This window comes from Carassius gibelio, chromosome A13 (assembly GCF_023724105.1).
Source record: "Carassius gibelio isolate Cgi1373 ecotype wild population from Czech Republic chromosome A13, carGib1.2-hapl.c, whole genome shotgun sequence".
Classification (NCBI taxonomy): domain Eukaryota; kingdom Metazoa; phylum Chordata; class Actinopteri; order Cypriniformes; family Cyprinidae; genus Carassius; species Carassius gibelio.
Window position 1 is genome coordinate 20,555,093 of NC_068383.1, and position 27,186 is coordinate 20,582,278.

Below are 27,186 nucleotides of genomic sequence, written 5' to 3' on the forward strand. Positions count from 1 at the left end.
CTGATTAAAGTCTAGTTTGAATTGCACATAGATTCTGGAGATTAAAACATCAGTTCCTCTAACAGAGTGATTTACAGTGCTGAAACTGTTTTTGTTTTTTCAGTTATGATAAAGGTTTTGATCGCCTTGTTTGTTGTGGTGTTAGTGGATGTCGTCGCCTCACAATGTAAGTAATGGGTATTTTAGCTATAATTAAATCATAAGCTGTTTAAACGTTCCTTAAGCGAACTATATCCGGTTAAACTGTGACAAACTGTTCAACCGTAGTCATTAACTCGGCAGTTCCGCGTTTCTACTTAAACCCATCTACCTAATAAACTTGTAGTATTTCTAAAACAAACTCTACTTTTCTCACAAATATTATTATTATTATTTTTATCCAACAGGTGGTTTTTGTGACACTATGAAATGGGCCAGATGTGATGGATCACCATGCCAGTGTACTCTTCAGTTTTCTTCATTTTTAAAGCAACCGATTGATTGTACAAAATGTGAGTTTACTCTTAAATTTGTTTTCTTGACTGACTTAAATGGTCTCTCAGTCTGGTTTGTGGCGTTTTGGTAACCCCTCCTAAACTAGCTGAGCTCCAGCTTTTCTAGCTTCTACAAAGTTGTTTTGTTCGTCCCATCAAGTGTAGTAACTTCAATTCTCCCTATACCCACAGTGATTCCCAAGTGCTATCTCATGAAAGCAGAGATGTATCGTGCCAGGAACAACATGAGCACAAGATCCATTGGTGGGAAACCTGTAGAAACTGCCTTTGTGGACAATGATGGCTTCTATGACCCAGAGTGTGAGAGCGATGGAAAGTTCAAGGCAATCCAGTGTAACGGCACTGACGTGTGCTGGTGTGTGAACAGTGCTGGTGTGCGCAGAAGTGACAAGGGAGACAAGAACATCAAGTGTGATCCTGTGGAGACCTAGTGAGTGTTGTATTAACCGCTGTTAACATGGTGTTTTTCTGACTGACGCATGTGGTTTGAATGATACTACTATTTGTGGAAGGAAGCAAGACTAGTGAATTCTGACAATACCATGTTTTCTTCTCTAGTTGGGTTCGCCTGGAGCTGAAGCATAAAGATGGTCCTGTTGCTCTTGATGCTACCAAACTGAAGATGTATGTCACAATTGATATCTAATGTCTCGTGGGACCATGAGAAATCTGAAGTTCTGCTTATGTTTGTTTTACTGATGTTACTCTTTTACAGTGGGATTGAGAATGCTTTGCTGGAACGTTACAAGTTGCATAAGAAATTTGTGTCTGAGGTTCAGGTAAGAATTTACTGATGTTATCGAACCCCTCACCTTGGTGCTTGCAGTACAGAACCTAACACGACCCACTTCCTCTTTTCCAGTACGACAAAGATGGTCGTCTCATTGTTGTGGATGTTAAAAAAGAAAAGGGGGAAAATGTTACAGACCTGTCCCTCATGACTTACTACATGGAGAAGGATGTGAGTCTCGTTTTGGTTTGTTATCTTAATATCAGGTGTTATGTTGTAACTTATGTAAATTAATTTGTCTCTTGTAGATCAAAATTACACCCCTCTTTTATGATGAAAGTAAACCATTTGAAGTCAATGTTGAGGGAACAAAAGTGTCCATGGAGAACATCCTGGTGTACTATGTAGATGAAGTGGTGCCCACCTTCTTCAAACAGAGGCTGACTGTATGTCGAGTTCTGTGGTTACCAACCTTTTAAAAGAAAAATCTCACGGCACACCACTAAGCTCTGAAATACATCTATATATACATATGTCTATTTAGGGGGACTTTTTTTGTTTTAATTAATTAAATTAAAAATCTAAAAATTAAATTTATGCATTTTGCAGACACTTTTATCCAAAGTGACTTACAGTGCATTCAGGCTATCAATTTTTACCTAATTTTAATTAAACAATGCATTGTCAGACTTGGTATTGTGGCTTTATATGATCAGCCCCTTGACATTTAATAAAAATCATGCTCAAATGGAGTTCACAAGGTTTTTTACCATCTAATGACGGAGGTATGTGTTTGCCCGTCATTAAAAAAATGGCCACATATGAGGCAGCTTTGTTTCACTACTAAATTATGTAATATCTATTTGTTTTAATATTTAATATAAAATTATAATATACTTGCACTGGAAAGGTTTCCACAACATCTTGCAAGAATTCATTTCCAGAACATGATGCATAATGCACAGAACTGATTTCAGACAGACTTCTGAGGTGGCATAACAGTTTAATGATATGCAACAAAATGGATTGAGCGTAGATAAACAAACAAATATTTAGTTACTAGTTACTATTTCTCTCTAAAATTATTCTTTTTTATTCTTAAAAAAACTTTTCCTTATTCAGCTAAAAGAGTGGCCTAAATCTGCAGTTAAAACTCTTCATAGTTTATAAAAAAATAAAAATAAAAAATAATAATAATAATTGACACATCAACAAAACCATTTATTACCTGGTTCAAATTCAGTTGAATTGTTTGAATTAAAACAATGATAGCTAAATATAGCTCATTGTCTGACCAAAAATCTGTTACATACCTTGGAAGCATAAGTTTGAGCCTTGTTATTAAAAATGTGGACGTATATTTATCCTTTAGGACTAGGTAGTCCAATTTTGAAAACTGAAGGATTTGGTCCAATCAGACACACAATTGTTAATTCAATTTAATAAATCAGTTATTCATTTGATTAAATAATTACAGACCCCCTCACCCAATTAATATACTGGGTGCCAGGATCGACCTAAAGTATTTAGAGAGAATTTTCCTCCCTACTCAGTTCTTCCTAAAACCGACACATACTGCTATAGAAAAATTACTTCTTACAGTACATTAATTCATAGACAAATTTTTCTATCATGCATATCCTCAGGTCATTGTGAATGATTACTCCTGTACCTTCTTGTGTATGGATTTGCGTATTGCATATGTTTTATGAATTCTTATGATAGATCACTAGTCAATACCATGTTTGGTATCTATGAGTTTGTATTTTCATGATCTAAATGAGAGTGTATATGTTGATACTTATGCAACACATTTATTATAAAAAAGTTTCTCTTGAACACCCAATCGAGTTACATTTGAGAAACACTATGCTTAAGACAAATGGTCGCAAAGTTTCAGTCCAAAGGTACCATTCCTCACTGGCTCACTCAAATCCCAGAGGTGTGACCTCGATAGAAGATAAAGGGCTCACATCAGTGACCTGCCTTCAGTCTGCGGTCCTGTTTCTGAGAAGATGAGGATGTGAGTTAGAAACTCTTCTGCAACCCTTAATTTGATTTTACATTCACCAACGATCCTTGGATCTCAGCCGATGTCTCTTAGTTCTTCATCACCTTCATCTGGGAGAAAACTCTCCCGACCACAAAAGAGTCAGAATAACATCTGTCTGAAGTTCATCACTCTTCAAACCCGGAAGAAGGTGATCCTCCTACACCACCGAACCTCCAAACCCTCAAGACTGCATTCTTGTTCAAGGTCAACACAATGCAAGTATCATACATTTAACTAAAAGAAACAGAGGTTCAGGATAAGTTGTAGACCCCGTAATAAAACACGCTGATGGTTTCACTCAGGTGGTTACCTGACTCATTTTCCACAACTGCATTTTCTGGTTTCTCTAATGGTTTCAGTCATCCACTTCCAACCTCCCCATGAATGAGTGATTTGTATTATTGTTTGACTAGTTTGTATTAGTGATATGTGTGTTAAAACTTTTGTGCACAAATTACATGAGTTTCTGGTTCTGTCACCACTTGTATATAGTGTCCCTTTACGATACAATCTATAGCTACATGCTCTAATCTAATGTGTTACTGTAAGAAAAGCTATTCTCTGTGGCCACGAAAATTTCCTTTCCTAAAGTTAATATTTAATTATACTGAATGTTTGCTGGACGAACAGATTAGTTGATCTTTAATCCTGCTACAGTTAACTGGCAGCTGATATAAATAATTGTGATTAATCATAATTAATTGTAATTATTTATATACATTTCCCTTTTAAGCTAATTTGGTACACCACTCCGGGCAAGTTTTCATCTGAATTTACCAAAGCAAAAGGTCATCTGACCAAATGTAGAAGCAAATAAGACAATATCTGTATGGAAAAAAAAACCCTGCAGTAAACATAAAAATAAAAAATAAAATAGGTGGAAACGGTCATCAGAGAAAAGTTAAATAACTTTTTTACATTGACCTCAGCATGAAAAAGTTCTTAAAACCTGCCTTTTTAAGATAGTTTGACTTACACTGATGATCATCTGGAGCCTTCTTTGCAGGTTTGCAGAGGGAATGGGATTCAGGAGTGAAGGAGATCAACGTAAGAGGAACCTCGGTATCTATAGGTAAGTAGAGACAGGTAAATAGGGTCGGTAAGGACGAATGAATGAAACGCATTTGTCCGTATTTCACTCCATCTCGAATCGCACTTCCAGAAAGCGCTTGAGAAACAGTGTCTCTCATGGTTTGCTTTCAACTAGATTTTTTTTGTTTTTGTTTGGAGTAAGACTCTACAGCAGTGCACCACATTAAAAGTATTGATCATTCATGTTTTTATAACTTAAATTCATAAAATAAGTTCAAAAACGAAACTACATTTCATTAGATGATCTTTAATAGCAAGGGTGGCTTCTTTGTGTTTCGGGGGCCCTACAGATCTTTCGTATTTTGCGTATAGGGAGGATCGGCTGTGCCTGGACCACAGTCACAGAAAGAAGAATGAGCCTGCAGTGTTGACACTTGCAGCATTGGCTCCCATTGGGCTTTAACTTGCCTCTGGGTGTGAAATAAAGACTGGAACAATAAAGAGTAGAATTAAATAGTCAGTGTCTTATGTACCTTTACCTCATACACAAATACTAGATTAGTATTACAATAGATAGACTGGGAATACAAATCAGCCCTTGATTTATAGTTTAACAGCCCATGAAAGCCCAATGGTGGATAAGCATCCCAAACATATAATACAAAGTATTTGGTTCAATTTGCATCATATACTGGAAGTATATTTCTATATGGCCCTGTGTTAGATGCTTTCTTATGTGCTAATTTAAATGAAATATAATTAGGTTATTTTCAATTGTGTCTAATTTCTTATTGCCTAGCAAACACATTATACATCTGTTGTTTCTTCTAACTGCACTGAAACTGAAAGAATTGAAATAAACCAGTTATATTAGGGTTAATTTAGCCTGTCCAGAGTAATCTACTGATCCCATTCCAAGCGACAAATGTTGTTCGTTTAAATGTCGCAGTGACTGGCCACAATTAATATATGTATCATGCATTCGAATATTGATTGTTTCTATAATTCCTGCTTTATATCGCAATGTTTACTGGGTACCAAAAAAGATAAGAAGAGCAGAAAACTTAAGAACAATGATGTCACCATACGAACTAGCAACCTGTTTTAATGAGTGGAGGTTGTTTTTAGCTATATCAAACAAAAAGTGATTCCTTTGGGGAGATTTTATTGAACATTTGAAATATGCTACTGATTTAAGCTTAGCCAACAGTTTTGGAAATTTCTCAGTCCGAGTTAAATTTTTTTTTCATGCATGCTTCTGATTAGTTAAGCATTATTTTACCACATATGAGCTAAACCCCATTTAAAGTTTCTGTGGTCAGAACAGCTAATCCGAAAGAGAGAGAGAGAGAGAGAGAGAGAGAGAGAGAGTGACCATTTTAGATAATAACTCCTTAAATTTGATTCTGTCTTATTTCCAGACTGTCTGAATTCTGAGTGAGTATACTGTCTTAACTATTTAGCCAATTTTTCTTTTTTTCTTTCTTTCTTTCTTTCTTTCTTTCTTTCTTTCTTTCTTTCTTTCTTTCTTTCTTTCAGATAAAGGAAAAAGTTTCTGATGTTTTATAGTGCCGTTTCCATGACGTGTTTACAACATATATTAACCAGTTAATTTAAGAAACTGCTACAGATTATGTGTAAATTTAATAATAATAACAATAGCAATAATAATAATAAAAAAAGTTTTTATCTAGATATTGTAGCATTTGTTTTAAACTAAAACTGACTAGAAATCATTTAGAAATGCAACTGTAACAATGTATGACTAGATTAAACTTTGTTCTGTAACACAAACATCACCTAAACCACCATATATTTTCACGCTGATGTACTGTTTTCTGTGAAGGTGTGAGACTTCTGGTTCATTAGCTGAGAAGAATATCAAGTGCAGTAAAAAGTAAAACTATATGTGCTACAAACCAGTGGGTTTATAACTGAGACAATAATATGGTTAAAGTAAAGAAATAAAATAAAAAAATAACGTCCGTTCTAATGTTAAAATATGGTGCATAGTGAGGTGTAGGCAGCCTTTATATTCTGGGTCAATTCTTCATATGTGGATTAGGGTGATATCTGGTATATTGGGCCACTTTTTGGTTAATCGCTTGGAACAGTAACAAAAAACCCATGTAAGACATTTAACAGTTTTTTCATGATATAATATTATTCAGGCCCTCCAGGTTTTGAAACTGAATCTGATCAGCAAAAATTGGGTCAGTCAAACTGCAAAGTGAAATAGAGACATTTCTGATAAAACACATTTAAATATATTTCAATTTGTAACCAGTGTTGTGTACAGACCTCCCGAGGGGCAGGGGTAAAATGGTGTTAGGAGGGCACCATTGTGGACCGGGGGTGGAGGTTTGGAGTCTGTTTGGGTTTGTTCCCCCTCGGCTAGTGGTGGGCGATATGATAAAAACTAATATTTTTAGATATATTTTTTTTAAATTTATATATATATATATTTATATATATATATATTTATATATATATATATATATATATATATATATATATATTTATAGCCCTCGGCTAGTGGTGGGCGATATGATAAAAACAAATATTTTTAGATATATATTTTTAAATATATATATATATATATATATATATATATATATATATATATATATATATATATATATATATATATACATATATATATATATATATATATATATATATATATATATATATATATATATATATTTATTTTTTTTTTTTTTTTTATCATTATTTTATTCCAATTCTTTGTCATGTTTTTTTTTCTATTTTGCAAGCTGTTTGAGCATCACAGCCAAACTAATTTCCCAGTTAATAAAGCCTTTTAAGGTAACAAAATATATTTAGGCCAAAGTGCATAGGTAAAGATAGAAATCTTTCTCATTATTGTATCTTTGTTATTTAAAAAATTAGAACAAAGATACATATTACAAATACAGATATTATACAAATAAAATAAAGTGTTTTATTTTCAGGTACAATAGGTATATTTAGCAGGAACATTAAAAAAATTGAATGAACAAATATAAGAATAAAACACAATTTTTCGTTTTAAAATTAAGTTGAAAAGACAAGAAAAAAAAATGGTAAAATCAATTTTATACTACAGACGCTAAACTTTCTGAATTATACATGCAGACATTCATATGAGGAGTCTAGCAGCAAATTAGTCAAGCAGAGTACAAATGTTATTTTCGAACATTAAAAATTTACAGAGGGCCGGACCTCGGTGACCTTATAGCTAGCTTTGGCCATGTGTGTATGTGTGTATGTGCTCTTGATCTGGAAGTTTTTATCAGATAAAGCCGTCATCATCAAAAATGTTTACAAATTATTTTTAACAGTTTGGATCACAAATCTACATTGCGTTTTAGTGCCACGTTTAATTTTTTAAAATTAAGATTACGATAATAAAGTTGAAATATTACGAGAATAAAAGTAGAAATATTTCAATAATAAAGTCGTAATAGGCTTACTACGAGAATAAAGTTGAAATGTTTCGAGAATAAAGTCGTAATACTACGAGAATAAAGTCGAAATAGACCTACTACGAGAATAAAGTCAATATGTTTAGAGAATAAAGTAATGAATTGTTTCACTTAAATACAGCGATCTGATCGGAAAACACATTATTGTAAGACACGTAATTTGTGTTTCGCTATAAAACTGATTTTGAAAGCTGAGAGATTATAAGTAGGTATAAAAGCATGAATCTTATTGCTAATGGGTGGCTGGTGCACTAGAAATAACGATTGCAATGGAAGATATTAAATATTATTTCCAAGCACACTGTCCCCGCGAGTATGACACATGGTATGATTTTTGCTAATAATCCCCCCAATGTAGTGTATTTAAAAAAACCCGTTAAATAGGAGAGCTACAGCGCCCCCTGAAGGAATGTCAACTGGGTGTGTAAGCTGATGTTAAGATAAAAGTTGTTCTTGCTCAGTCTGGTAATAAATATCATATTTTTGATATTAAGCTTTTCCCGCAAAACCGGAAACGCAAGCTCATGCGGAATTTGCATTTTGCTGCTTTCCAAAGTTCAAGTTTGGTGAACTCTGACCTGTGAATAGCATCACATGAAGACGTGTAACCAGTAGAATATTGATACATCCCTGCATGACCTCTCTGTACAGAAAACGAACTGTTTTGTAAAGCTAAAAATAGCTGGATGCAATTTTACGTCAGGAAAAAGGTGGATACTCTCAAAATAATATAACTTTAATTTCTACGATTTAAATTCCTCTTCCTCTTCCTAGAGTCAAGTTTCGACATCTCAGTATCACAACAACAGAAGACTTAATTTAATTTATCACACCAAATGAAATGGCAATATTTTTCATGCTTCAGATCAGTTAAGGATTATTTTACCACAGATGAGCTCTTTTAAACCCCATCTAAAGTTTCTGTGGTCAGAACAGCTAAACAGGAAGCTGCTGCCAACAACTCAAAATATGTTTATTTAAATTAAAGAGAGAGAGAGAGAGAGAGAGAGAGAGAGAGAGAGAGAGAGAGAGAGTTTTACAGAGAGCTGGGCGACAAGAATGACCATTTTAGAGAATATCTCAATAACTAAAATTACATTCGGTCTTATTTCCAGATTGTGTGAATTCTGAGTATACTGTCTTAACTGTTTAACCAATATATTTTTCTTTAGAGATGAAAAATGTTCAAACTATGTTTACAACAAATATTTACCAGATAAATTAAGAAACTGTTACCGATTCAATGTATATGTAATATTCATAATAATAATACAAGTTTTTTATCTAACTATTTTTATGTAGACATTTTATTTAGCCATATTAGATTTTTGTTTAGAAATTTACAGTGAGGAAAAAAAATCTTAAACTAAAACTGACTAGAAATCATTTAGAAATGCAACTGTAACAATGTATGACTAGATTAAACTTTGTTCTGTAACACAAACATCACCTAAACCACCATATATTTTCACGCTGATGTACTGTTTTCTGTGAATGTGTGAGACTTCTGGTTCATTAGCTGAGAAGAATATCAAGTGCAGTAAACAGTAAAACTATATGTGCTACAAACCAGTGGGTTTATAACTGAGACAATAATATGGTTAAAGTAAAGAAATAAAATAAAAAAATAACGTCCGTTCTAATGTTAAAATATGGTGCATAGTGAGGTGTAGGCAGCCTTTATATTCTGGGTCAATTCTTCATATGTGGATTAGGGTGATATCAGGTAAATTGGGCCATTTTTTGGTTAATCGCTTGGAACACTAACAAAAAAACAATGTAAGACATTTAACAGTGTTTTCATGATATAATATTATTCAGGCCCTCCAGGTTTTGAAACTGAATCTGATCAGCAAAAATTGGGTCAGTCAAACTGCAAAGTGAAATAGAGACATTTCTGATAAAACACATATAAATATATTTAATTTTATAATGTAACCAGTGTAATATTGATATTCAAATTACATTAATAAAACTTTGATTTTTTTAACAATATCAACCGTTTAAAAGTTAACAACCAATGACTGAAAATATTTTTTTTGTAGAGAAGAGTTAAGACACTCAAACCTTTCAATCAATTTCTTCAATAAAACATACATTTTATTTTATTTATTTCAACTCATGTGTGTTTGTGTTTGTGTGTGCATGTGTGATCTGATGGTTTTTATCAGATAAAGCAATCATCAAAAATGCCATCCTCTTCACCACACAGTCTTCAACACACACACACACACACACACACACACACACACACACACACACCCACACACACACACACACACACACAAACAAACATAGTCGAGCACACATAGCACATCACATACAAACAAATTTAGAAGGCTAAATGTAAAAAAGGTGTCACAAATACAGTAATGCAATATATAAATAATTTTTAATAAGTGAACCCACCAGAATTTCAGCTTAAGCTCAACCCAGAAGGCGGCCCGTTTTAACTGAAACGAATGGCTCATTTTATCTTTACACATTTAGGTAACTAACACTTCAGTAACTAAAAAGCTTTATAAATTGATTTTTTTTTTTTTTAGCAAAATCAGCATTTAATCTCGCAGAGGCCATCAAGACATGGGTTATGAATCATTATTTTTAAATGTGCACATGTGTTTTTTATTGATTATCAGTCTTATTATTGAGAAGTAAGATTGGATATGTCAGGCCACTCAGCTTGCTTTTTTCTGGCCTGCTCTCAAAATGAGGCACTGCCCCTCCCCCTTAGCAACCTCAGACCAATGAAATCATTTGCTAAATAGCTATTATGGCAACGTTTTGAAATGCTTTACAGTCATTGGCTGTTACCTTTTAAGGGATATGACACTCAAACCTTAAATGGCCCATTTTACCTGATGACATCACTCTACTCAGCCGGATTTAATTGTTGAAGATTTGACGTGATCCTGGCTAGATTGTTACATTCCTGGAAGCTCATCCTGGAGTTGCTGTCATAGCAACAGGTCTGTTAAAGCAAACCTGTTCGGGGGCGGCTTATTTCCCGTAAACAGGGATAGATATATAATTTCTATAATATATAGATGTATAATTTTAAGTGAAAATGTTACTGAAAGTCCCAACCACTGATACTTTCTTACAAGTGTACCTTATTAAACTAGGTAAAACTATAGACTTAATTTCAAAGTTATTTTAATTTTGCCCAATTAAAATGTTGCTTGATCCATAAAAATAGACAGGCACAATTTTATCAGTCATACACACATTACGTAGCGTATCCCCACAGTTTGTCTGAGTTTGATGTAGCCACTTCTCAAATCTCTAAATACTTTTATCATGCACAGTTCATTTAAACACAGTTGTTATGTCTTAAGATGGATATTATGGATTCAGAAACTTTGATTAATGCTGTCACGTATAACAAATCCACCTTAAAATTAAATGACTCTTAAATCTTGACATTGAAAAAAAAGGGGAATCATTTAAAAACAGTTACACATTTTATTTATGAGTTAGATTGTTTATGTTATTTTACTCATTAGGCTTAATTATGTGATGTATTACTGCCAGCCAATCACTGCATTGTTGATCATGGTTTTGAGTATGGATATATCTCCCCTTTCAAATGAACATGACAACACAAAGTAATCTCAGACAACTTAATCCAGATATTTTAATTAAACCTGCTAACTTGTTTGAAGAACCAAATCAGCCAGAGATCCGTTATTAAAAGATCTGGTATCTGTCAAATCATCTAAGATGTATTAAGCCAAGCATGAACAACATTTGACATTAAGGCTTTTAAAAATGTAACAAACAAACATGATCACAGAAGGAAAACAAATTAGAGCGCCATCAAGTGGAGATATGAAAAAATAACAAAGAGAAACAACATACAGTATTTGATTGTTATAACATTTTAATTCAAACACAAGCAATGAAAGCTGATCAGGAAAACAAAACAAAACTGTGTGACATCTTGATATGTGTTTTTTTTTTTTTTTTTAATAAGAGAAAGAGAGTGATAAGTAGGTTGCAAATGTAAATTTTGCACCGAACCCCCAACTGCTCCCCGGGCACCACAGCCAAAGTTTCTGCCCACTGCTCCAGGTGTGTGTTCACGGTCTGTGTGTGTGTTTACAGTCTGTGTGTGTGCACTTGGATGGGATAAATGCAGAGCACAAATTTAGAGTATGGGACGCCATCACTGTCTGTTTAGTCGATCTTTACACCAAGAGAATAGGTTTTACAACCATCGAGCTACATATATAAATGAAGTTTCAGATCCACAAAGCCACTGTTACATAAAAGACAACAAAACAAGCATAAATCCAGACATGAAGTTATCTATGAGATGTTGTTAGAGATACTACAGAGAGCCTGACGTCAGTTTCGATGTTGTTGTGGGTATCAGTCTGGAAGGGTGTGTCCATTTTACACATCGCTCAGCTTTGACATGAGCTGTGCTTTTCATGAAGTCATAATGTCTGCGGGCTTACGCATGACAGAGATTAGATTTTCGACGCAGTCCAAAATTCAGCACAAGTTTCCGAAGAAGCTTCAAGTTTTGTTTAATTCCAAACATCGATAACATACTATCAAAATATTATTGTGAAATGCTCAGAAAGTATGGCTGGGGGTTGGGCCGCTTCTGTCCAAACTTGTTCACCTGGTTTTTCGCTGCATTCTTTGAGGAACGCATTCATAGAGAGTGTGTTGATGTCTTGAATGAGTTTACCTTTAACACTGAATGTCTCATTACTGACCATTAACATTGTATGTGTATTTGTCATATTGTGATTGCTATTCTATCACTTATCTTCTTCTGACAGAAATATAAGTGGCATGGCCTGTTTATGTTTCTTAATATATTAATAAACATGAATAGTGAAAACCCATTTTTGAGGGGTAACTTTTTTTTTTTTGCACAATATGTGACTTAAAATATCATATTAAATTCCCACATCAGCTATGAATGCAAGTGGTTATCCCAAACTATGTAAATTATTGAATGAGTGTTTTAGATGTTGTGTGTGAATTTATTGTGGTGATCAAATGTAAACAATTATTGTCATATGCCATCAACCAATCCCGCATTTCATAATAATAATTTTAATTAAAAATGGAAAGCAGACAGAAACCATTATAATTAAAACAGAAAATCAAATTGGAAAGAAATATAAGCATAAAACATCCTAACAGTTATAAAAGATAACAAATGTCTATCCACTGTCCCATTTGTTCAACTTATTTACACATTGGACAAGAGTTTTTTAATTTGATTTAAATTCAACTGTAATAAAATATATTAACAATAATACATTTTAATGTAATACTTAAGGTACATTTACGTTACTTTATTTTATTTTTTATGATTTGTTGCCTTTTAAATATTTTTTAAACATTCATACATGTTCTGTTGTTTATCTTATTAATTAAATACATTTATTCTGTAATTAGACTATTATCCTTTTGTCTTTTTCTTTCCTTTAAATTGTATTCAATATTTTGGTTCTTAAACTATTTTTAAAGTTCACTCTTAAATCTCTCTCTCTCTCTCTTCATTATGTATGCATACGACACTTTGAACCGTATTGTGAATTAAATGCAAGTAGTATATAGGAGTTACATATGTGGGAAATCCTGAATATTATACAACATAAATATTATAAAAATAAACGTGTCTAGTTTCATTTCCAGTCTTTGTCATATACCTTGCAGCAAATACTGCAGTTTCACTTGCAGGTATCGGAGTTTGCATGTGTGGAGTTTCAACCGAAAATCTTGTTAGTGTTTCATATTTCCAAAATGGAGATAGGAAGTTTTGCGTTCACTCTCGATGAGTCAAGTGCCCATACATGGTCATAGGCGGAAAAAAGGTGAGTCTGTTTTAAAGTTAACTCCTCCCATTCACACCTGACGTCACTCTCCTCCACAGGTATACATAATTTGACACCTGTTGGCGTTTAGATCATTCGTTTGGCGAGAGAGAGAGGATATCAGCGGGATTTATTCGTTGTTAAGCTCGAGAGTCCACTAAAAGCGGAATAACTGTCTGGTTGGATTTCTAGTTTTTCTTAAAGCTTCGGTAAGAAGACTTCAGTTTTAACTTACTGTTTAAAGACTAGTTTGAGTTGCACAGAGATTCTGAAGATTAAAACGTCAGTTCCTCTAACGGACTGATTTATAACGCTGAAACTGTTATTGTTTTTCAGTTCTTCTCCATGATGAAGGTTTTGATCGCCTTGTTTGTTGTGGTGTTAGTGGATGTCGTCGCCTCACAATGTAAGTAATGGCTATTTTAGCTATAATTAAAACATAAACCGTTTAAACATTCTTTAAAAGGCGAGTTATATCCGGTTAAACTGTGACAAACTGTTCAACCGTAGTCATTAACTTGGCAGTTGGGAGACAAACAAAACAATGAGATCCAGGGTGTGGTTCAGTGTGTTCGGGTGGGGGAGCTCTACTAATACTGGCTTCCGCGTTTCTACTGAAACACCTCTACATAAAGATGTGTTTCTAAAACAAAGTCCACTTTTCTCAATATCTTTTTTTATTTTTATTTATTCCAACAGGTCCTAATTGTGACACTATGAAATGGGCCAAATGTGATGAACCATCATGCGAGTGCAAACTTCAGTTTTCTCCTTCAATCTGGCAAAAGCTTGAATGTAAAAAATGTGAGTTTGCTTTTAAATTTGTTGTCTTGACTTGCTTAACGGGTCTCTCAATCTTTTTATGTGGCATTTTGGTAACCCCTCCTAAACTAGCTGAGCTCCAGCTTTTCTAGCTTCTACCAACAAACCAGGCAGCTTGAAGTTTTGTTCCTCCCATCAAGTGTAGTAAGTGTCTTCAATTCTCCCTATACCCACAGTGGTTCCCAAGTGCTTCCTCATGAAAGCAGAGATGTATCGTGCCAGGAACAACCTAACCACAAGATCCATTGGTGGGAAACCTGTAGAAAGTGCCTTTGTGGACAATGATGGCATCTATGACCCAGAGTGTGAGAACGATGGAAAGTTCAAGGCAATCCAGTGTAACGGCACTGACGTGTGCTGGTGTGTGAACAGTGCTGGTGTGCGCAGAAGTGACAAGGGAGACAAGAACATCAAGTGTGAGCGTGTGGAGACCTAGTGAGTGTTGTATTAACCGCTGTTAACATGGTGTTTTTCTGACTGATGCACGTGGTTTGAATGGTACTGCTGTTTGTGGAAGGAAGCAAGAATAGTGAATTCTGACAATACCATGTTTTCTTCTCTAGTTGGGTTCGGCTGGAACTGAAGCATAAAGAAGTGGCTATTCCTCTTGATGCTACCAAACTGAAAACGTATGTCTCAATTTATTTCTAGGGTCTTGCTGGATCATGTGAAATGAAGTTCTGCTTCTGTTTGTTTTACTGCTGTTTCTTTTTTACAGTGGGATTGAGAATGCTTTGCTGGAACGTTACAAGTTGGAGAAGAAATTTGTGACTGACGTTCAGGTAAGAATTTACTGATGTTATCGAACCCATCACCTTGGTGCTTGCAGTACAGAACCTAACACGACCCACTTCCTCTTTTTCAGTATGACAAAGATGGTCGTCTCATTGTTGTGGATGTCAAAAAGGATATAGGGGAACGCGTTACAGACCTGTCCCTCATGACTTACTACATGGAGAAAGACGTGAGTGTCGTTTCTTATCTTCATATCAGGTGTTATGTTGTAACTTTATTTAACTAAACTAATGTCTTTCACAGATCAAAATTAAGCCCCTCTTTTTTGATGACAATAAACAATTAGAAGTCAGTGTTGAGGGAACAAAGGTGTCCATGGAGAACATCCTGGTGTACTATGTAGATGAAGTGGCGCCCACCTTCACCATGCAGAAGCTGACTGGTGGCATCATTGCTGTCATTGTGGTGGTCAGCTTGATTGTGATTGCAGGACTTCTGGTTCTGGTAAGAATTTTATTGTGTGTGTATATGTGTATATATATATATATATATATATATATATATATATATATATATATTTATTTAACTTGATGGGTGCTAGTCTTAACTGTTTTTTCCTCCCATTTAGTTCTTCCTCGCACGGCGACAGAAGGCCCAGTACAGTAAAGCACAGGTTAGTTCTCATTTATTTCAGTATGGCCCAAACTGTGTGGGTTAACCAATAGAAAGCAAGCTTTTTGTATTCTAACACATTTTTTTTTTTTGTTGTTGTTGCAGCCCAGAGAGATGGAGACAATGTCTTAAAGCTAATAACATCATGTACCGGAGTCTGGAATGTGCCCCATGCTGAAGCTTAAACCTGCTTTAGAATGATTTTTTTTTTTTTTTTGTGACTCTTTCATGTTAGAGAAACTAATTGTCTGTTACATGTGTAGTACAGTTTTGTTTTTAAATGTGTTACATTTTGCTATTTAATGAGGGCTCATTTTCAATTGGATCAATATTTTAACACTGTACAGTTTGTGACTTAAGTTTTTAATAAAATTTGTTTGTTTCAACATTGTCTTGCAAGTTCCTAAATCTCTGGCATATACATCAGGCATACAAAAATGTAAATCAGTCTGACCTGTAGTTGTTCTCTGTATTGGTCTTGCTAAATCAGGACCATCCTAGCAAAAAATTATTCCTAACTTTTCAACCACATGATTTGTCCTTTTCAGCTCTGGGCAAGTTGAGCTGCACCTGTTCTTTGCCTTAGATTCACCACAGAATTCAAATCTGATGGCGACTTTTTGAATGGGAGTAGTTTTAGTGTGACTGTACTTTTGTCCCAATCAAATAATGCAGGGTCAAATAGACCATTTAATTACGCACTGCAAAAATACTTCCTGTAAATGTGAGACTTCTGATTCATTGGTAGCATGCAGTAAACGGTAAAACTGTTTGCACTACAACTGGTATGATTGACAATACAGTAATGTCAGTTTTTACAATATCAAGCAGAAAATCGACTTGGAAAAAATGGAGTTACAAGTGGTGGCATGTGCATTATCCAATTATTTTTTTTTTTTTGACATGAGCATGTTTTTATATTATACAGGGCCTGTAGGGTCTACAGCACTTCAACGTGCATTTCCACAAATGTTTTATTTTTTGTTCAAAATCGAAAGATGGGCTATTTATTAACTTGAAACAGCAGATCATTCAAGTGCAGAGAAAGACTAATAATTAAACCTGTGAGAGAGCCGTGTGCAGAGCAGTTTGAAATACAGGTCAGACCTGTTGATCAAGTTTCGGGCAACAAAGTTCCTATATCATTGTGGTATGACTTATGCAAAGTTCCAGCTAACAAAGACTGCAACCTCCTCCCACGAACCAGGAAGCTGTTTTTACTCCAATTCTGTTTCGCTCGAAGAGTTTCTCAGGTTTTAACAGGAACATTAATGAATGACGAATTTGTTCGTAATGAAAAGCTTTCCCACACTTTTTAGTAGAAATGGCATGATACAACGTGTACAGAAAACACCTTGCCAAAGATGTTGCTGCATTTATTTTGTGTGATCTAATGGAACTTTTCATGGTTTTATGGAAGCAGCCAAACAAAGTCAAAACTAAATCTGACTTTTTTGTTTTGTTTAGTTTTTTTGAAGAGAAATCTCCAAACAATAGCTTTGGCTGGCACACCCTTGCCTTGAATTCTTAGCCTTTTCAGTGTAGTTCCCCTATATGTTTCCCTGAAGAGCCTCGAGCGTTTGTTCCTCAGACTAGTCGAGACAGGTTTGGGTGGATCACATGTTGCCCTCCCCCATCCACACACACACACCTGAGTTGGAAGTCATATACAGACTCTTGTGTTTCCATGGCAGAAAAGGAGGGATCAAATAACAAAGCCTATCAGAGTGTGGGCCATGGTAGGGAGGGACGTTTTCACGTGGACGGTTCACCTTCATCTGTGCTCCAGTTCACATTGTCAACAGTGTTTCAAAATCACATAATTGAGTTATTTAAAGCAATGTGCAAATAGCAGTACACTAAAAATCACTCAATTCCTATCAATCAAGTCAATATTTGGAAGTTTTTGTTACATCTTTGGCTTTAGAGTAGAGAAGTCATCGTAGTTTTCATCAGGTGTTTATGTCGATCACTAGATACTCGGCATTCCTGCTGTAACAATAATATGAGTCAGAGCTGGTAAACACAGGAGGTAGAGAATGACTAAACTTGTTAGGCTACAATATTATTCGAAGGGCGAATGGTTCCATGTAACATAGCATAAGTGATATATGGATTTTAATCAATGCAATGATGTGAGGCAGTCTGCTATTAGAACAAGAAGAAATGCTCATATAAAAACAATGTTGTGTCAAGTAGGAGCTTGTGACATGGGGAGAATATCCAGTTTTTAATTTCACTGGATTGGGAAATTAAGAAAGAGTGGCAACCGAGGCAACAAAACAAAACAGTCATTTGAGTAATATGCAAAATGAGTTTGCATCATCAGAACACTGATGGCAGACCAAACAATCATTCATATCCTCGACATAAAAAAAAAAAAAAAAACTTGGCATGCAGTCATAATTTGCTGAATCTGTGCTGTATTCATAAGAAGTGCATGTACTGTATTATAGATGCCCCGCTGTTCAAAAGTTTGAAATAAAATACGTATTTTTATTCAGCAAGGACACATTAAATTGATCCAAAAGTGATAAATAGGATATTTCTAATGTTAGAAAATATTCCCACTTTAAATGAATGTTGTTATTTTTAACTTTCTGTTTATCAAAGAATCACGGTTTCCACAAAATATGAAGCAGTATAACAGTATTTAACATTGATAATGATAATAAATGTTTATTGAAAAGCAAATCAGCATATTATACTGATTTCTGAAGGAGCATGTGACACTGAAGACTGGAGTAATGATGCTGAAAATACAGCTTTGCATTACAGGAATAAATTGCATTTTAAAATAATTTAAAATAGAAAACCTTTATTTTAAATGTTGTAATAATACAACATTACTATATATTTTTTTTTTTACTTTATTTTTGATTAAATAAATGCACCCTGGGTGAGCATAAGAGATTACTGACCCCAAACATTTAAACAGAAGTGCACTTGAATGAATTTCTTTCAACCAAAATATATATCTACTAAAAAAAAAAAATAGATGTATATATAAATTAAAAATTTCCTTTTTGAATAAGAGCATTTATTTAAAGCTGTATAATAGATAATAATTATACAAACTACGCTTTAGAAATGAATAAATACAATTTGCTATGACATTATCTGTCATACACTATGATGATTTGCTTCTCAAAACAAAACAAAACCTTCCAGTTTTTTTTTGTCCTGCAGTGAATCTCTGTACAAATCACACACCCCATGTTCAGTAAACCAGTACAACACGCACTCAAAACACCCCAGCCATCTTACAGTAAACTCCATGTTGACTTCTAAAGACCACACATGTTTTTTTAGTAACGGACTTCCTGCTTTTATCATAATCCTTACATTCTTTCTACATGCTTCAACATGCTAGCGTGAGATGAGATTTCAGTGTGGACATTTACATAACTCTAGAGCTACACATTCTGCGATCCCACGATCATTCTGAGTCACATCAGCAAGCCAGCTCATCTCTCAACAATGCATGACCTACATATGTTGTGTGCTTCATATAATGATAGAAGGAAACGTGTTCACATAGTGTTTTGAATTTATATTTGAGATGAATTGCCTAAAAACTAAACCCAAGTGTCTGGGTGAATCTCAAGAAAAGTTTTAGCGAACAGTTCTGTTCATATTTCACACCCAAATCAAAGTTATTAATAGTATTATTGTTGGCTTATGGACAAATTAAAATCCTTTCACATTTTCATGACAATAATGCACATTTCAACTAAAAATTACATTGCAATGATGCATAATTAAAATTAAAAAACAACAATACTCTAAAAAAGACTGTCTACTTATGAAAATCAACATAAATTAATAAATTAAACAGTGTTTTGTACAGTATTGTGGATTTTTATAATATATATATATATATATATATATATATATATATATATATATATATGAAAATGGAGATGAGGATGTGCATTACAAAACTCACAAAGTACAATGTCTGGACAAAATATGTTAATGACCATTTGGTGGAAAATGTCATAAAATGTCACAAACAAAACAATAATAATAGTCATTTTCATTATTTTGTGTTATTAACGGGGTGGAACATGACATGTTCATGAGATCTCACCCACTTTAATGTTGAGAACTACTGTCAGCCATGTCACCCTCAGTCCCAACAGGAAGTATTTGATGATTAAAGAGATGTGTCTCTCATTTCATTTCCAGATTGTGAAACAGTATATTGTAAATATGGTTTTGGACACTAGCCTGGGAGTGGACTGACATACTGTATATCCTGAGTGAACACCACCACATACTGTACGGTCCACTTAAAGGAGGGTGGGTGCTTTGCTGGGTCTGCAGGCGGCTGGAGGAGACTTGCTCCTCGAATCCTTGTTCTTCACCTCTCCAGACAGAGCCAGCAGCAGGGCTGGGGCCGAAAGGTGGTGCGCTGCTGCTTTTTGTTGTTGTGTGCAGTTAATGTAGCTGCTTATGAGAAACGTCATGTCTCGAACCTGAACAACACAAAGAAAGCAGAGAAATGCTGTTCACGCTTTGAAAAATGAACTAGATTGTTTGCTGTTGTGGGATTTCAATTCTCTAGAAGCGTATGAAATGTCAGATGGTTAGATGACATCATCTAATGTTTATACACAGCAAATAGAAGGACTCATCAGTCTGTGTACTTTGGTGTGTTTCTGTGTGTGTAAAAGAGAATAGGAAGTACACTAATGCATTAAGAGCCAGGGGGTGAAAACTTTTGAACAGGATGAAGATGTCCAACTTTTTCTTATTTTGTTGATATATATATATATATATATGTGTGTGTGTGTGTGTGTGTGTGTGTGTGTGTGTGTGTGTTTCCATTTAGTACTGCCCTTTGGGAGCAACAGATGATACTTGCATGTTTCCTGGAAGACAAATTAAGTGCAATTTACCTTTATCTTCAAATTCCAAAAGTACTTAAAATAACAGGACAGTCCTAAAAATAACATGCATTTTGTATGATCTCTCTTGTTTTGTTAAAATTACTCACATTTCCACAGATTCTCCAAGGGGTTCACAAACTTTCCTGTGGCACTGTACAGACCCCTCCCACAACAACATTCTTAAAAGGATACTCTACCCAAAAATGTTTAATTATTTCCTCATATTTGCTCATCACTATTTACTCATTAACTCCACTTGTTCCCACCTGTATTGATCACAAAAGAAGATATTCTGGAGAATGTTGCTAACAGTTGACGGTAGCCATTGTAGTATGGAAGAAAAAAAATTCTATGGAAGTCAATGGCTACCATCAACTATTTGGCTTGAAACAAGTACAGGGTGAGTAAAGGATGATATAATTGTTATTTTTGGGTGAACTATACCTTTAGTTGAACAGAAAGTTCAAAACAAAAACAATTTCTTCAGTGGCAATTTCTTCATATTACACAAATACGCCACGAAAAAGAGTGTCTTGTGTGTTATGTCTCAGGTCAATGAACATATTTACTTGTGACAAAAACGGTTTTGGCTTTATTAAAATGTGTGCATAATCGCATTAAATAAAAAGTCTAAATACATTTTAAAAAAGTATTAAAGAGATCATATGATGCGATTTCAATTTCTTCTTTCTCTTTGGAGTGCTTCAAGCTCTTGGTGCATGAAGAAGATCTGTAAAGTTGTAAAGACTAAAGTCTCAAATCCAAAGAGTTATTCTTTATCAAAGTTAAAACTGCCACGTCCCCCTGAAATGGCTCATTCAAACACACCCCACATGTCTACGTCACTATGTGGAAAAATTTGCGTAATGCCGCTCAAATGTTCACGCAAAGAAAGAAGGCATGGTTTCAGTAACCACAGTTAGTGCTGAAGAAGCCATGTCAGAGAGACATCAAGCACTTTATTTGGGCTTTTGAAAGTTTGAAATCTTTAAGGTTACTTGCAACAGAACAGAAATGCATTTTATGGATGACCATGAGGAGGTAATTCTGACTTTGCTACTACAATCTGGTGCTTCTGAATCAGCTACTGTAAGTATGTTTTGTTATTAGTTTAGTAATGTTATTGGTTTGAGTGTCTCGTGTGTGTGAGAGAGACTGAGAGAGAGAGAGAGAGAGAGAGAGAGAGAGAGGTTCACACAGTGAAGTCAGCTGTCTTAACCGTCCATTTAATTTGTAAAAAAGATTTGTATTTTACATTTGTAAAGTAAAATCTGATTATTTCAAGTGTTCCACAGTTGTAATTTCCACAACAACAAAAACAAAAAGACTCATTTAAGAGAACACAGTACCTACCTTTGACGGGGCCATAGCAAACAGATGCTTCTCTGTAGATTTATCTTTGGATGTGCTGGTGCCAGAACTCAGAGTTACTACCAGCATAAAGTCCTGACCACATGCTCCAAATGTCACAATGCTTTTATAAGGGTAGGATGCAAGGACTTTCTAGAAAACACATGGCGAAAACTCATCTTCACTCTTCACTAACAATATTAAGTGTTTTGAAATAACACGAAACTGCAGAGAATGTGTTCACTTACTACAGAGTTGAACTCTAGCATGCTGACTCCATCTTCATGCACCGCCAGCCAAACACGCACGTTCTTCTGTGGAGACTGAGATACAGGCTTTCTCTACAAGGATAAAAAGTGAGATTAAAGGGGGGGTGAAATGCTATTTCATGCATACTGAGTTTTTTACACTGTTAAAGAGTTGGATCCCCATGCTAAACATGGACAAAGTTTCAAAAATTAAGTTGTACGTTTGAAGGAGTATTTCTGTTCCAAAAATACTCCTTCCGGTTTGTCACAAGTTTCGGAAAGTTTTTTTTGAGTATGGCTCTGTGTGACGTTAGATGGAGTGGAATTTCCTTACATAGGTCCTAAGGGCATGTTTGCTGGAAGAGCGCGCGCTCCCGTATAGCAGAGCACTGAGAGAACAACAGGCATTCACTGATCAGAGCGAGAGCGTCGCGAAATGTCACAAAAGGAGTGTGTTTTTGGTTGCCAGGGCAAGACAACCCTGCACAGATTACCAAAGAAAAAACAGCATTAAGGGACCAGTGGATGGAGTTTATTTTTACAGAGCATCAACGGAGTTGTGCAAGTGTTTGTGTTTGTTCCCTGCATTTCTAAAATGCTTGTTTTACAAACAAAGCCCAGTTTGACGACGGATTTGCGTATCGTTTATTTCTTAAGGATAATGCAGTCCCAACGAAAAAGGGTCACGATCGTGTGTTGGAACCGCAGGCGGTGAGTAAAACTGCTTCAAATATCTCTGCCTCCTTGTTAGTGCGTCCGCCTCCCATGCCGGAGACCCGGGTTCGAGCCCCGCTCGGAGCGAGTCCTTGCTGCTGCTGCTCTCGTTCAGTTTCAGCCTTCACAGCTGTCACAGCTTCCAAACGCTCTCAACGCAACTGGCGCTCGTGATTCTTTAGCTCCGCCCACACGTCACGCCTCCAGGCGCTCGTGTTTTTCCGGGAAAAATCGGTATCTTTCTCTTATGAATATAATAAAACTAAATACTTTTTGGAGTTATGAAGGATGCAGTACTACTCTATAGGTACTAAAGATTAACAGGATATTGAGTGAAAACGAGCATTTCACCCCCCCTTTAAGAAACAATAATGAGACTTATTTGAGTATTTAAATATAGAAGAAATTGTACACATCACCTTTAGCCTTTAGAGGGACACTCACCTCAGCCTCAAATAGTTTGGCTCCAAAAAATGACCACTTGCGAGCCACTGTCAGGTAGATTCGTACGCACTCTGATGAACTCCGACCCCTCAGAGAAGCCCATCGTGTCGAGAGCCTCTGCAGCAACAGCCTGAGAACGTATGTGTGGACGTGCGTAAGATGGCCAAACAGATTCTGTGTGTTCATACTTGAGTGCATGTCACAGGAGGCATAAATACCTCATCTGTTCCTCGGTGCAGGTGTGTCGGTAATGTTTCGGGTAGAAGCGCTCTAAAACCTGTTTTAGAGTCTGGTTAGACTTAGTCTGTGCAGCTCCTGAAGCACCTGGACTACAAAATGGACGCTCAAAGTCCCCAAAATCCACCTGCATGACAAAAAAAAAAAAAAAAAAATTTAATTGGTTAAATGATCTTATATTAGGACCATTAAGTTATTTTAAATAATGACATTATTTCTCTGACAATTAAGCACATTTCTCCCAAAATTATCATTATTGTTATGTGCGTTTGTGTTTCATTATGGAAATGAAAATGATGTGTCCTTTTAGAAACATACTATGTCAATTCTGTTTGATTCCCATCCCATTCCTATCTAAAATCAATTGCTTACAGCATCTCCAAAGAAAAAAAGCTCAAGTTTTGGTAGTTAGGCTCAGATTTAATAACGTTTTTTTTATGTATACATCCGTAGAAGAAAGTTAAGATGTGTCGCTGTGGTCGATGTGTCAGATGAGAGTGTGTGAGGTTAAAGATATGTAGAAGGCTTTTTAATAATAATAATAATTTTAATAATAATAATAATAATAATAATAATTATAATAATAATACATTTTATTTGTAATGCGTTCTCATAAACCCAAAGCGCTACAGTAATAAAGTAATAAATAAAATAAAACAAAACACCAAAAGCAATACAACAATTCATTAAAGAAAGACAGTCTTGAATAAATGTGACTTAATCAACTTTTTAAAATCACCCAACGTTGGTGCATTTCTGACGTGCAGAGGAAGTACATTCCATAGCTTAGGGGCTTTATATGAAAAGGCTCTTTCCCCAATGGTCTTTAGCTTACATGATGGCTGGTGAAGTGAAAGAGAGTTAGTAGAGCGAAGAGAGCATGATGGAATATAAGGACTTATGAGTTCACAAAGATACTCAGGTGTAGTCCCATGAAGTGCCTTGTATGTTAAAATAAGAATTTTAAAATCAATTCTCGCATTTACGGGAAGCCAGTGTAATTGTGAAAGAACCAGTCTAATGTGTTCACGAGGAGAAGTACAAGTAAGCACACGAGCGGCAGAATTTTGTACATACTGAAGCTTGCTCAACGATTTAGCTGGAAGGCCAGAGAACAAGGCATTACAATAATCTAACCTAGTTGTTATGAAGGCATGTATAAGCCTTTCTGTGTCTGCAAAAGAGAGAAAAGGTCTAAGTCGAGCTATGTTTCTCAGGTGGAAAATGCAGTTTTAGAGATGTGTTTTATGTGTGCTTCAAATGATAATTGTGGATCAAAAATGACACCAAGATTTCGCACCTGTGAAGTGGGGATTACCGTACAGGAATCATCAATCAAACTGATCTGCTCGGCCTTACGAGTAGCTGCAACTGTACCAATCTGCATCAGTTCAGTTATGGAGCCATTCAGCTTCAGGAAGTTGTTATGCATCCGGATACTGATCTCTGCTAAACAACCACGCAAATCTATTAATGAGCAATGGACATCAGGATTAGGGTGATGTAAATCTGCGTATCATCCACATAGCAGTGATACCCAAGACCATGTTTCCTAATGATCTGCCCAAGTGGAAGCATATAAATATTAAATAATATTGGACCCAATACTGAACCCTGATGAACTCCCTGTCGAACAGGCACAGTATCTGATTTGTAGTTACCCAAGCCAACAAACTGGGCACGATTTGTTAAATAAGACCGAAACCAATTGATGACAGCTCCAGAAAGACCCAACCAATTTTCCAGCCTGTCAAGCAGAAGAGAGTGACATATAGTGTCAAAAGCAGCACTGAGGTCTAATAAGACCAAAATACTGCATGCACCGGAATCCGCCGTGATAAGAAGATAATTTACGACCCCAATTAAAGCGGTTTCAGTACTATGCCCTCTTCCGAACCCAGATTGAAAAGGTTCAAAGAGACTGTTCAGAGCTAGGTGATTATTTAACTGAACAGCCACAACACGCTCAAGAACTTTAGCCAAGAATGGGAGGTTAGAAATCGGCCTGTAATTGGATAAATCAGATACATCACAACCAGTCTTCTTAGGGACTGGTGTAATGGCAGCTATTTTTAGTTCTGGAGGAACAATTCCAGAAGTCAATGACAAGTTCACAATTGAAGTCATAACAGGGCAGATTGATGCAAGGCAGTTCATGATGACCGAGCAGGGAACCGGATCTAAAATACTGGTTGTAGAGTTCATGGACTTCACTGTACGTATAATAAAATCATCTCCGACCATTTCAAAGTTTGAAAAGGTAGTAGTTGGGAAGTTGAAGGCTGGATATTAACTAGCTCAAGAGGAGTGATGGTATTTAAAGTGCTATATATACCCTCAACCTTATCAGTGAAATAATGAAGAAACTTATTAGACTCTTCAACAGAGGAATGAACAACAGCTTTAGTTGGTTTGAGAAGATTGTCAACAGTCTTAAACAGTGATTTAGAATTTGTTGAAGCGTTACCAATGATGCTTGAATAGTAGCTCTTTCGTGCAGTATTCAAAGCAGAATGGTAAGCAGACTGTTGTTCAGTGTAAAGAAGCCTGTGCACCGTCAGGCCAGATTTTTTGTACTGCCGTTCTAATTGTCTTCCGGCAGCTTTCATTAAACGTAAATCCGGGGTAAACCATGGACAGGGTTTCCTAAAAGTAACAAGCCATTCTCGCACAGGTGCGAACTCATCCAAAAGTGAGGAAAGCATGGAATTATAGTGCTCCACAGAGTTAGTATTGGGAAGCCCAGAGACAAAAGTCGAAAAAAGAGTGAAGTCCATGTGCTTGATTTTACGGAATTTGATAGTGAGCTCAGAAATAGATCATGAAGACGTAACATTCATGTCAAAGGTAATAAGTCTATGGTCACTTATACTCATGTCGATACTATCCAGAGATTGGATACCAACACTAGCAGAACATACCACATCCAACATATGGCCCAGCCTATGGGTCGGAAAATTAACATGCTGTTTAAAGTCAAAACCATCCAAAATGTCCAAAAAGGTAGCAGTTTTGACACAGTTTGGATTATCAATATGGAAATTGACATCACCAGTCAAGACCATAGATGGACAGAGTGGACTAAGAAGTGTCAGCAACTCAGTAAACTCAGAAAAAAACAAAGGATTAGGTTTTGGTGGACGATAAATGAGCAGCACTAGAACAGGTGCAGCACCATTGACTTTAAAAACCATACATTCAAATGATGCAACGGTAGGAGCATCAATAATATCGATTGATATATTTGATACAAATATTGCAGCCAAGTCACCACCCTTACCCGAAGCTCGAGGCACGTCAATATATTTATATCCAGATGGGGAACACATGTTCAAATTAAGGTAGTCATTGTCTTTATGCCAAGTTTCACTGAGACAGAGAATGTAAATTTTCGTTTGTCAAGGATAGTGTCAGTGATAAGTGCCGTTT

At 35.6% G+C, this 27,186-nt stretch overlaps 3 protein-coding genes across 4 annotated transcripts in view; 2 read left to right on the plus strand and 1 right to left on the minus strand.

Annotated features, from left to right (window-relative positions):
- Positions 1 to 1,972, plus strand: part of LOC128026464 (tumor-associated calcium signal transducer 2-like) — a 39,965-nt gene extending 37,993 nt beyond the window's left edge. Inside the window, exons 2-7 of the mRNA XM_052613643.1 lie at positions 387 to 491; positions 666 to 924; positions 1,053 to 1,118; positions 1,210 to 1,273; positions 1,357 to 1,455; positions 1,533 to 1,972. Coding sequence (XP_052469603.1) covers positions 387 to 491; positions 666 to 924; positions 1,053 to 1,118; positions 1,210 to 1,273; positions 1,357 to 1,455; positions 1,533 to 1,703 — 764 coding nt within the window. The 3' untranslated portion in view covers positions 1,704 to 1,972. The remainder of the gene's footprint in view (positions 1 to 386; positions 492 to 665; positions 925 to 1,052; positions 1,119 to 1,209; positions 1,274 to 1,356; positions 1,456 to 1,532) is intronic.
- On the plus strand, positions 104 to 16,255 carry epcam (epithelial cell adhesion molecule). 2 transcript variants are annotated; one of them, XM_052613641.1, is made up of 10 exons: positions 13,686 to 13,849; positions 13,977 to 14,046; positions 14,340 to 14,444; positions 14,639 to 14,897; positions 15,026 to 15,091; positions 15,181 to 15,244; positions 15,328 to 15,426; positions 15,501 to 15,701; positions 15,826 to 15,870; positions 15,975 to 16,255. In XM_052613641.1, the coding sequence occupies exons 2-10, from the start codon at positions 13,986 to 13,988 to the stop codon at positions 15,999 to 16,001; spliced, it is 927 nt and encodes a 308-aa protein (XP_052469601.1). In that variant the 5' UTR covers positions 13,686 to 13,849; positions 13,977 to 13,985; the 3' UTR covers positions 16,002 to 16,255. The 2 variants fall into 2 exon arrangements, with proteins under 2 accessions (XP_052469600.1, XP_052469601.1); XM_052613640.1 differs by lacking the exons at positions 13,686 to 13,849; positions 13,977 to 14,046 and adding an exon at positions 104 to 166.
- Positions 16,256 to 19,741: 3,486 nt separating this feature from the next.
- Positions 19,742 to 27,186, minus strand: part of plekhh2 (pleckstrin homology domain containing, family H (with MyTH4 domain) member 2) — a 32,261-nt gene continuing 24,816 nt past the window's right edge. The window contains exons 26-30 of the mRNA XM_052613644.1: positions 23,739 to 23,884; positions 23,521 to 23,650; positions 22,363 to 22,455; positions 22,118 to 22,267; positions 19,742 to 20,350 (exon numbers count right to left, since the gene is read on the minus strand). Of these exons, the coding sequence (XP_052469604.1) occupies positions 20,165 to 20,350; positions 22,118 to 22,267; positions 22,363 to 22,455; positions 23,521 to 23,650; positions 23,739 to 23,884 (705 nt within the window). The 3' untranslated portion in view covers positions 19,742 to 20,164. The remainder of the gene's footprint in view (positions 20,351 to 22,117; positions 22,268 to 22,362; positions 22,456 to 23,520; positions 23,651 to 23,738; positions 23,885 to 27,186) is intronic.

What these genes read in the sequence shown, in the direction of transcription:
- epcam (XM_052613640.1), top strand. Translation starts at nt 106, where the DNA reads ATGATAAAGGTTTTGATCGCCTTGTTTGTTGTGGTGTTAGTGGATGTC. An exon ending in AATTTGTGACTGACGTTCAG is followed by an intron (nt 15,245 to 15,327) that starts GTAAGAATTTAC and finishes CCTCTTTTTCAG; the next exon opens with TATGACAAAGATGGTCGTCT. An exon ending in CCCAGTACAGTAAAGCACAG is followed by an intron (nt 15,871 to 15,974) that starts GTTAGTTCTCAT and finishes TTGTTGTTGCAG; the next exon opens with CCCAGAGAGATGGAGACAAT.